This window comes from Pristiophorus japonicus, chromosome 10 (genome assembly GCF_044704955.1).
Source record: "Pristiophorus japonicus isolate sPriJap1 chromosome 10, sPriJap1.hap1, whole genome shotgun sequence".
NCBI classification, from domain to species: domain Eukaryota; kingdom Metazoa; phylum Chordata; class Chondrichthyes; family Pristiophoridae; genus Pristiophorus; species Pristiophorus japonicus.
In genome coordinates, this window is record NC_091986.1 from 205,912,493 (window position 1) to 205,924,288 (window position 11,796).

Genomic DNA, 11,796 nt, shown 5'->3' on the forward strand with positions numbered 1-11,796 from the left:
CCTGATCACTTGCTGTACCTGCATACTAACCTTTTGCGTTTCATGCACAAGTACCCCCAGGTCCCGCTGTACTGCGGCAATTTGCAATCTTCATTTAAATAATAACTTGCCCTTTGATTTTTTTTCTGCCAAAGTGCATGACGTCACACTTTCCAACATTATACTCTCTCTGCCAAATTTTTGCCCACTCACTTAGCCTGTCTCTGCCCTTTTGCAGACTTTTTGTGTCCTCCTCACACGTTGCTTTTCCTCCCATCTTTGTATCATCAGCAAACTTGGCTATGTTACACTCAGTCCCTTCTTCCAAGTCGTTAATATAGATTTTAAATAGTTGGGGTCCCAACACTGATCCCTGCGGCACCCCACTATTTACTGGTTGCCAACCAGAGAATGAACCATTTATCCTGACTCTGTTTTCTGTAAGTTAGCCAATCCTCTATCCATGCTAATATATTACCCCCAATCCCGTGAACTTTTATGTGGCACCTTGTCAAATGCCTTCTGGAAGTCCAAATACATCCACTGGTTCCCCTTTATCCACTCTGTTTGTTACATCCTCGAAGAACTCCAGCAAATTTATCAAACATGACTACCCCTTCATAAATCCATGCTGACTCTGCCTGACCGAATTTTGCTTATCCAAATGTCCTGCTACTGCTTCTTTAATAATGGACTCCAACAAGTTCCCAACCACAGATGTTAGACTAACTGGTCTCTCGTTTCCTGCTTTTTGTCTGCCTCCTTTTTTAAATAGGGGCGTTACATTTGCAGTTTTCCAATCTGCTGGGACCTCCCCAGAATCCAGGGAATTTTGGTAAATTACAACCAATGCATCCACTATCCCTGCCGTTACTTCTCTTAAGACCCTAGGATGCAAGCCATCAGGTCCAGGGGATCTATCTGCCTTTAGTCCCATTATCTTACTGAGTACCACTTCCTTAGTGATTGTGATTGTGTTAAATTCCTCCTCCCCCCCCCCCCCCCCTCCCCCACTATAGCCCCTTGGCTATCCACTGTTGGAATATTGTTAGTATCCTCTACCGTAAAGACTGATACAAAATATTTGTTCAGAGTTTCTGCTATGTCCATGTTCCCCATTACTAATTCCCTGGTCTCATCCTCTAAGGGACCAACATTTACTTTAGCCACTTTTTTCCTTTTTGTATACCTATAGAAATTCTTGCGATCTGTTTTTATATTTTATGCTAGTTTACTTTCATAGTCTATCTTCCCTTTCTTAATCATTTTTTAGTTATTCTTTGCTGGCTTTTAAAAGCTTCCCAGTCTTCTGTCCTCCCACTAGTTTTGGCCACTTTGTATGCCCTTGTTTTTAATTGGATACCGTCCTTTATTTCTATCGTTAGCCACAGATGGCTATCTTTTCTCTTACACCCTTTCCTCCTCACTGGAATATATTTTTCTTGAATTGTGAAATATCTCCTTAAATGTACACCACTGTTTAGCAACCATCCTACACTTTAATCTATTTTCCCAGTCCACTTTACCCAACTCTGCCCTCATACCTTCATAGTCTCCTTTATTTAAGCTTAGTACGCTGGTTAGAGATCCAACTTTCTCACCCTCCATCTGGTTTTGAAATTCAATCATGCTACGATCACTCATTCCGAGAGGATCCTTTACTCGGAGATTGTTTATTAATTCAGTCTCATTACACAGGATCAGATCTAAGACAGCCTGCCCCCTGGTTGGTTCCGTTACATACTGCTCAAGGAACCTGTCCCTTATGCACTCTCTGAACTCCTCCTCAAGGCTATCCTGACCAATGTGATTTGTCCAATCAATATGGAGGTTAAAATCACCCATGATTATTGCTGTTCCCTTTTTACAAGCCCCCACTATTTCCTGGTTTATGCTCCGACCAACAGAGTTGCTACTGTTCGGGGGCCTATATACTATGCCCACCAGTGACTTTTTCCCCTTATTGCTCCTTATCTCCACCCAAACTGTTTCAACATCCTTATCATTTGAGCCAATATCGTCTCTTACTATTGCAGTGATTCCATCCTTTATCAATAGAGTTACCCCACCTCCTTTTCTTTTCTGTCTGTCCTTCTGGATTGTCCAGTGCTAGTCACCTTGCAACCACGTCTCTGTATTGGCTATCCGACCATACCCATTTGTCTCAATTTGTGCCGACAACTCATCTATTTTGTTACAAATACTACGTGCATTTAGACAAAGTGCCTTTAAGGTTTTTTTTACCCCTTTTACCTGCTTGTTTCCTCTCTCATTCAAACTTACTTTCTTTATTTTTGCTTTCTAATTCCAGTTTTACTCCCCTCCTTATTGAATCTATTTTCAGGTTCCCATCCCCCTGCCCAGCTAGTTTAAACCCTCCCCAACAGCACTAGCAAAGCGCCCCCCCACCCCCAGCGATGATATTGGTCCCGGCTCTGTTGAGGTACAACCCTTCCGGCTTGTACAGGTCCCACCTCCCCCCAGAAGTGGTCCCAATGCCTCAGGAAACTAAAGCCCTCCCGCCTGCACCATATCTCCAGCCACGTATTCATCTGCTCTATCCTTCTATTTCTGTACTCACTAGCTCGTGGCACTGGGAGTAATCTGGAGATTACTACCTTTTTGTGGTCCTGCATTTTAATGTCTCTCCTAGCTCTCTAAACTCTGCCTGCAGGACCTTATCCCTCTTCCGACCTATGTCATTGGTGCCAATGTGGACCACGACCGTTGGCTGTACACCCTCCCGCACCCCGCCCTCCCCACCAGACTTCCCTGCAGCTGCTCAGTGACATCCTTGTTGACTCCCTAGCACTAGGGAGGCAACATCGCATCCTGGAGACCGCAGAAACGCCTGTCTGCTCCCCTGACTAACGAATTCCCTACCACTATAGCTCTTCCATTCTTTCCTCCCCCTCCCCCCCCCCCCCCTCGCCCCTCACCATGCAGCTGAGCCACCCGTGGTGCCGTGGACGTGGCTCTGGCTGCACTCCCCAGAGCCACCATCGCCCCCACCGGCATTCAGAGCAGAGTGCGAGATGGACTCGGGGGACTCCTGCACTACCTGCCTAGTCCTCCTCTTCTGTCCAGGGGTCACCCAAACCCTATCTGCCTGCACACTCTTAAGCTGTGGGGTGACCACCTCTAGCAACGTGCTATCCATGTTGCTGTCAGTCTCATGGATGCACCGCCACTCAAGCTCCAAAACACGGAGCTCGAGTTGGTGCAGACGGAGACCTCCTGCACACGTGGTCGCCCCGACTGGGCGAAGCACCCGGGACTTCCCACATGCCGCAGGATGTGCAATCCATGGGACTGAGCTGCCCTGCCATCTCTCTAGTTACACTTGCAACTATCGAGTAGAACTAAACTCTAAACCTTAGCACAACACACGCAGCCGCTACTCAGCAAACGGCCGATTTAATTAACTAGCTCTCCGTAGATAATAAAGATCACATATATTTACGTGGCAAATGCTACTTAGAACAATGCCAAAGATTTCTTACTGTAGGGAAAAGAAAAAGAAAAATACTCACCAATCCACCAGCCAATCACTTGCCTGCTTGGCTGTGACGTCACACTTAGCTTTTTGATTATTTTTTGACTTCTTGTCCCTGCACCAGCTGGCTCCTCATGAACTCCACACCCTTTTTATGGGCCTCTCAATCCCGCTCCTGTTGCTCCTCACGAACTCCGCGCCCCTTTTATGGGCCTCTCGATCCCGCTCCTGTTCAGGAGTTGCTTGAGCCATAAATAGTGGCCAGGACATCGGGGAAATTTTCCCTGTTGTTCTTCAAAATAGTGCCATTGGGATCTTTTACATCCACCTGAGAAGACAGACTCTTAATTTAATGTCTCATCTGAAGGGCGGCACCTTCGACAGTGCAGCACTCCCTTGGTACTCACAGCCTCCCTCCTAAGCTCATCTCTTCTTCTCTCCCTCCATATAAACTCCATTACTCCATTACTCACAGGAATGTGGGAAGGGAGGACCTTGAGACAATCACTATCACTAGGGGTGTAGTGCTGGACAGGCTAATGGGACTCAAGGAACACAAGTCCCCTGGTCCTGATGAAATGCATCCCAGGGTATTAAAAGAGTTATAGCAGATGCATTCGTTATAATCTACCAAAATTCTCTGGACTCTGGGGAGGTACCAGCGGATTGGAAAGCAGCTAATGTAACGCCTCTGTTTAAAAAGGGGGCAGACAAAAGGCAGGTAACTATAGGCCGGTTAGTTTAACATCTGTAGTGGAGAAAATGCTTGAAACTATCATTAAGGAAGGAATAGCGGGACATCTAGATAGGAATAGTGCAATCAGGCAGACGCAGCATGGATTCATGAAGGGGAAATCATGTTTAACTAATTTACTAGAATTCTTTGAGGATATAACGAGCATGGTGGATAGAGGTGTACCGATGGATGTGGTGTATTTAGATTTCCAAAAGGCATTCGATAAGGTGCCACACAAAAGGTTAGTGCAGAAGATAGAGGTATGCGGAGTCAGAGAAAATGTACTAGCATAGATAGAGAATTGGCTGGCGAACAGAAAGCAGAGAGTCGGGATAAATGGGTCCTTTTCGGGTTGGAAATCGGTGGTTAGTGGTGTGCCACAGGGATCGGTGCTGGGACCACAACTGTTTACAATATACATAGATGACCTGGAAGAGGGGACAGAGTGTAGTGTAATAAAATTTGCAGATGACACTAAGATTAGTGGGAAAGCGGGTTGTGTAGAGGACACAGAGGCTGCAAAGAGATTTGGATAGGTTAAGCGAATGGGCTAAGGTTTGGCAGATGGAATACAATGTTGGAAAGTGTGAGGTCATCCACCTTGGGAAAAAAAACAGAAAAAGGGAATATTATTTGAATGGGGAGAAATTACAACATGCTGAGGTGCAGCGGGACCTGGGGGTCCTTGTGCATGAATCCCAAAAAGTTAGTTTGCAGGTGCAGCAGGTAATCAGGAAGGTGAATGGAATGTTGGCCTTCATTGCGAGAAGGATGGAGTATAAAAGCAGAGAGGTCCTGCTGCAACTGTATAGGGTATTGGTAAGGCCGCACCTGGAGTACTGCGTGCAGTTTTGGTCACCTTACTTAAGGAAGGATATACTGGCTTTGGAGGGGGTACAGAGACGATTCATTAGGCTGATTCTGGAGATGACGGGGTTACCTTATGATAGATTGAGTAGACTGGGTCTTTACTCGTTGGAGTTCAGAAGGATGAGGGGTGATCTTATAGAAACATTTAAAATAATGAAAGGGATAGACAAGATAGAGGCAGAGAGGTTGTTTCCACTGGTCGGGGAGACTAGAACTAGGGGGCACAGCCTCAAAATACGGGGGAGCCAATTTAAAACCGAGTTGAGAAGGAATTTCTTCTCCCAGAGGGTTGTGAATCTGTGGAATTCTCTGCCCAAGGAAGCAGTTGAGGCTAGCTCATTGAATGTATTCAAGTCACAGATAGATAGATAGATTTTTAACCAATAAGGGAATTAAGGGTTACGGGGAGCGGGCGGGTAAGTGGAGCTGAGTCCACGGCCAGATCAGCCATGATCTTATTGAATGGCGGAGCAGGCTTGAGGGGCTAGATAGCCTACTCCTGTTCCTAATTCTTATGTTCTTATATTCTTATATTCAAGTCCACCTCCTCGACCTTGTCATCTCATGTGGCCTCTCTATTCCCATCGTGTCAGTCTCAGATAAGGCCATCTCTGATCACTTCCTTGTCTCTGTCTCCACTTGCTTCCCCCTTCTTGCTCCCAACCTTACTTCCTTCTGTGTCCATCCCTGGAAAAACATCTTCCTCCAAGTCACTCACTACAGCATTTTCAGATTCCCAACTATCCAACCCTTGCCCTTCCATTCAGCATGACAGTCCTGCAGTTATCGATCTGCTGAAACACGCAGTCAACTCCACCTTTTGAAGCCCTTGTCCCCATTAAAACCAATGCACACACTCACCCTGATCCTTCCCCCTAGTACAGCCCTCATCTCCAGTCCCTTAAGTCCAAGGGACACAGACTTGAACATTTATGTTCGTGCTAACACAGACAACTGGTTTAGCCGTTCACTGCCAGCTGTGGCTGGACCATATCGAGCACGATCGGGTCCTGCTCTCTCTGGCCAAAACTGTTCACTATTCGAGATTCATCCTGGAATGCAAATGTAATTCCTCACTTCTCCTCCACTACAGTCTTCTGAAACACCCTCTCTCCGCCTCCTCCATCCTCTCCTCCCAAGTTCCCCTCTGTAATGTATGCACCTGTGAGCATGCTCACAGATTTGTAATTGTAAGTGGCTTAGCCAGTCATGTGACGTTCACAAGACTCAATAAAACCCCAGCCATTTGGGTTCGGGGGATCCACAATGAGGCAGGTGGTTGTGAGCCTGGTGGATGAACTGGTAATGTGTAGTGTGATAAACCTTTGCTAATAAACCAACTCGTTCTTACTAGCAATGTGTTGCTATGAATTCTTAAGCCAAGAAACCATTAAGCAAATACATTGCACCCTCAAAGTGCCGTTCCTTCATCGTCGCTGTGTCAAAGTCCTTGAACTCCCTCCGTAACAGCACTGTGGGAGTACCTTCACCATACGTACTGCAGCGGTTCAAGAAGACGGCTCACCACCACCTTCTCGAGGGCAATTAGGGACAGGCAATAAATGTGGGTCTTGTCAGCGACGCATCCTCGATTTTAATCGCTGCACCATTGGCGCCCGTGTCTTCAGTTGCCAAGGCCTAAGCTCTGGAATGCCCTTCCTAAACCTCTTCACCTCTCCACCACTCTCTCCTCCTTTAAGACACACTTTAAAAGCTACCTCTTTGACCAGGTTTTTTTGTCCTTGGCCATCTCTTTGTGTGGCTCAGTGGCAAATTTTGTTTTGGAACGCTTCTGCGAGAAGCACCATGGGGTATTTTACTGCATTAAAGGTGCTATATAAATGCAAGAAGTTGTTGTAGCCAATAATCCCTCGTTGTTGGGCATAGAGTTTTATACACATCAATCAGCAAAATATTTCAAAGGATGCTCCTGCACTTCTTCCCTTCAACTTAGCGCTTTATATTCAATATGAAGAGTCTCCTTGTGACCATTGTTTAAATATTGGCATTTTATTATCTACCGTTGTAAATATATTGGGTGTCCCTTAGGGCTAACAGAAGCCTACATTCTTCCTGGTGTATTTGGCTTTGATCCTTTCGGACGTCACTGTAACTTCCTGTTGTGCTTTGTGGAATGTTTGCTGTTTTTTTTAATTCTTAAAATCTGTACTTTTTTATGCCACCTCTTGTGTCAGCTGTGGCTTAGAGGGTAGCACACTCGCCTCTCGGTCAGAAGGTTGTGGGTTCAAGTCCCACTCCAAGAACTTGAGCACAAGAATCTAGGCTGACACTTCAGTGCAGTGCTGAGGGAGTGCTACACCATTGGAGATGCCGTCTTTCGGATCAGATGTTAAACCGAGGCCCCGTCTGCTCTCTCAGGTGGACGTAAAAGATCCCATGGCGCTATTTCGAAGAAGGGTAGGGGAGTTATCCACAGTGTCCTGGCCAATATTTATCCCTCAATCAACATAACGCATACGAATTATCTCGTCTTGATCACATTGCTGTTTGTCGGAGCTTGCTGTATGCGTTTCCCTACAACAGTGACTACACTCCAAAAGTACTTCATTGGCTGTAAAGCGCTTTGAGACGTCCGGTGGTCATGAAAAGCGCTTTATAAATGCAAGTCTTTCTTTTTGTTGTAGGTTTGGTTCTAGCGTAAAAGTGGTTCATTTTCTGGGACCAACTAAACCGTGGCATCACCAGTACAACGCTGAGACAAGGAGTGTTATACAGGAAAATATGTCCGCTTCAGACTCGATGTTCATAGACTTCCTGAATTCATGGTGGGGCATCTACACCACTTACATTTTGCCATTGTTGGCACCACGTGAGGATGTAGAGAAAAAGAGTGTTGATCATCAGACGGTAAGCCAGGACAAGAGAACTTATATTTTACATCTTTGGTAAATCCCAAAGTGCTTTACAGTCTGGAACTCGCACCGAGTCCCGCTCACCCATCACCCCCGTGCTCGCTGACCTACATTGGCCTCCGGTTAAGCAACGCCTTGATTTCAAAATTCTCATCCTTATTTTCAAATCCCTCCATGGCCTCGCCCCTCCCTATCTCTCTAATCTCCTCCAGCCCCACAACCCCCCGAGATGTCTGTGCTCCTCTAATTCTGCCCTCTTGAGCATCCCTGATTATAATCGCTCAACCATCGGTGGCCGTGCCTTCTGTTGTCTAGGCTCAAGCTCTGGAACTCCCTCCCTAAACCTCTCCGCCTCTCTTTCCTCCTTCAAGACACTCTTTAAAACATACTTCTTTGATAAAGTTTTTGGTTACCTGCGCTAATTTCTACTTATGCAGCTCGGTGTCAATTTTTTAAATCTCATAATACTCCTGTGAAAGGCCTTGGGATGTTTCACTGCGTTAAAGGTGCTATATAAATACAAGTTGTTGTTGGTTACACTTTTAGCATTTTGTCTTTTAGATATTTTCTTGGGCGCAGTGAGAGCACCTTTTATGTTTGGGGATTGCCTGTGTTGCCTAATATTTAACTATTCTCAGTTAACTAACAAGTGTCAGCTATGGCTCAGTGGGCAGCACCCTTGCCTCTGCATCAGAAGGTTGTGGGTTCAAGTCCCACTCCAGAGACCAGAGTACACAAATCTAGGCTGACACTCCAGTGCAGTGCTGAGGGAGTGCTGCACTGTCGGAGGTGTCGTCTTCCTGATGAGACGTTAAACCGAGGCCCCGTCTGCTCTCTCAGGTGGACATCAAAGATCCCATGGCACTATTTTGAAGAAGAGCAGGGGAGTTATCCCCGGTGTCCTGGCCAATATTTATCCCTCAATCAATGTTACTAAAACAGATTATCTGGCCATTATCACACTGCAGTTTGTGGGAGTTTGCTGTGTGTAAATTGGCTGCCATGTTTCCCACATTACAACACTCTTTTTTTTTTTCATTGGCGGTAAGGTGCTTTGAGATGTCTGGTGGTCGTGAAAGGCGCTATATAAATGCAAGTCTTTTTCTTTTAATCCAGGATCTTCCACTGTGCTTTGACCAGGATATATATCATTCACGCATGCAATTCTTCAATCTCCATCGTCTCTGCCTTTTTTTAAAAAACTACCGTGAATAATATACAGAGCAGGTCTCTAGTCGTCCTGGTTAACCCTTGCCACTGGATAATGGCCGAACTCTGTCAGACCCATGTGGTGGCTGATGTGCAACGGTCACCACATGTTAAAAAAATCCACACACAGGCATCTTCCACCCCCTCAACTGGAGTTCAGGACTAGAACATGTCCTTCATTGAATCATCTGTGAACTCATGTGAAAGCAAGTCGCCCTCGCTCGAGGAACCGCCTATGATGATGATGTATGATGATGCTTTAAAAGCTACCCTTTTCCAAAAGGCAGTACCTCTAACACTTCTGCACCACATCAGTGCGACGTGGAAGTGTCAGCCTATGTAATGTGCTCAAGTCCTGCAATGGGGCACGATCGCTCAGCCTTCTGACTGCAGTAAAGTGCATCCAACGGAACCAAACTCTCACTCGAGCTGAATATTCAATTCTTTGATTGTTTTTTTTTACAAATGATGTGAGCCAGCTTTATTTAGAGTTTATATTTCACTTGCACCTACAGAATCACAACAGCAATAGACGTTTGTACCAACGGGATGTCTTCTTAAGCGGTCCTTCGTATCGAGGATGACTTGCTTTCACAACAAAAAGGGTTGAGTTCACAGGTATTTCAATGAAGGACCTGATATTCCAGGTCCCGAACTACATGTTGAAGGGTGGAAGATGCCTGTGTGGATTTTTTTTAACATGGGGTGGCCGTTGCACACCAGCCACCACACGGGCTTGACAGAGCTCGGCCTTAATCCTGTGCCAAGGATTAACCAAGACGACTGGAGACCAGCTCTAGTGCGCACACGTATCACAGTGTGGGCTGGCCCGTGCTGCCCCAGGACCCTCGCCTCTCCTGGGCCCTGATCACTCGCCTCTCCTGGGCCCTGATCACTCGCCTCTCCTGGGCCCTGATCACTCGCCTCTCCTGGGCCCTGATCACTCGCCTCTCCTGGGCCCCAATCACTTGCCGCTCCTGCTGCACCTGCCCGCGCTCCAATCAGCGAGCTGGATTATGGTGACGTCCAATCCAGTCGCCCTCTTCGCTGCCGTCTCCCTCCTGCACCAACTCGTGCAGTTCCCTGAAGTGGTATGCCTCCACGCTGCTCCCAGGGCCTACAGACAGAGACACACACACAGACAGACAGGCACACTGACGCCTTTTATGGCCCTGACCTGTCGCTGGTGTTCTCACATAAGTCAGGACCTCCACACTGCTCCCAGGGGCCGCTCGCCCCTTGTCCTGTATGTAACGGGATGTATGAAGATGTTATAACACGGAAATAAGCCATTGGCCCAATTACCCGCCTTGTTTCCATATCACTTCAACCCCTTTTCCTTCATCCACCTATCTCATCTAATCTTGAACGTTGACATAGTTTCTACGTCAAGCATTAACCCTGCAAGTCAATTCCATAGCCTGACCACTCTGTGTGAAGAAGTTTCTCCTGTTCAGTTCGAACTAACTTGCACTTAATCTTGTATCTATTGGCCCTCATCCTTGACCTATCAACTACTGGAATCAGTCTGCTTATATCAACCGCGTTCCACCCTCTCATGCTGTTTAACACACCCCATTTTTCAAGTCTTTCTTTGTATTTATATTTCCTCAGGCAGAATCCTAGTGTTGCGTCCTCTCGAAACACTCAATACCCTTCCTATAGTGCTCGGCTGAACACAGTATGCAAACTGAGGTCTTATTAAGGTTTTATGCAAGCTCACCATTACTGTTTGATTTTTATATGCTATACTATGCGTCTTGTGATAAAACCTCAAATTTTATTAGTTTTGTTTTATGGCCTTATCAATCTGAGGTGCTGCCTTTAATGTCCTGTGAACCTATACCCCCAAATCCCTCTGCTCTTCCACAACCCCAAGCCTATGTTCATTCAGAATATATAATCACTGTTGTTCTTGTTAACCAAAATGCCTTGCCTCACACTTTCGAACTCCATGTACCATTTTATTAGCCCATTCCCCCATCTTATCAATATTCCTTTTGCAGCTTCATTTGATCTAAAGACTTAACTATACCTCCTAACCTCTGCAAGTTGGACCCCACTCCTTCTAAGCCTATATCCAAATCATTGATATGCAGTGAGCAGGAAATTGGCCCGAGAACTGAATCCTGGGGGAGACCACGACCTACTGAGTGTGGTCTGACCAAGGATCGATACAGGTTTAGCATAACTGCACTACTTTTGAGAACATAAGCAATAGGAGCAGGAGTTGGCCATACGGCCCTTCGAGCCTGCTCCACCATTTAATACGATCATGGCTGATCCGATCATGGACTCAGCTCCACTTCCCTGCCCGCTCCCCGTAACCCCTTATCCCCTTATTGGTTAAGAAACGGTCTATCTCTGTCTTAAATTTATTCAATGTCCCAGCTTCTACAGCTCTCTGAGGCAGCAAATTCCACAGATCCACAACCCTCAGAGAAGAAATTTCTCCTCATCTCACCTTTAAATGGGCAGCCCCTTATTCTAAGATTATGCCCTCTAGTTCTAGTCTTCCGCTAGAAATAAACACACAAAATTCTGACGGGACTGGACAGGTTAGATGCAGGAAGAATGTTCCCGATGTTGGGGAAGTCCAGAACCAGGAGGTCACAGTCTAAGGATAAGGGGTA

At 46.2% G+C, this 11,796-nt stretch overlaps 1 protein-coding gene across 4 annotated transcripts in view; it reads left to right on the top strand.

Annotated features, from left to right (window-relative positions):
• gyg2 (glycogenin 2) overlaps positions 1-11,796 on the top strand; it is a 152,598-nt gene that overhangs the window by 85,281 nt on the left and 55,521 nt on the right. For all 4 annotated transcript variants that reach the window (XM_070892530.1, XM_070892531.1, XM_070892533.1 and 1 more), the window contains exon 6: positions 7,727-7,949. In XM_070892530.1, the coding sequence (XP_070748631.1) occupies positions 7,727-7,949 (223 nt within the window). The remainder of the gene's footprint in view (positions 1-7,726; positions 7,950-11,796) is intronic.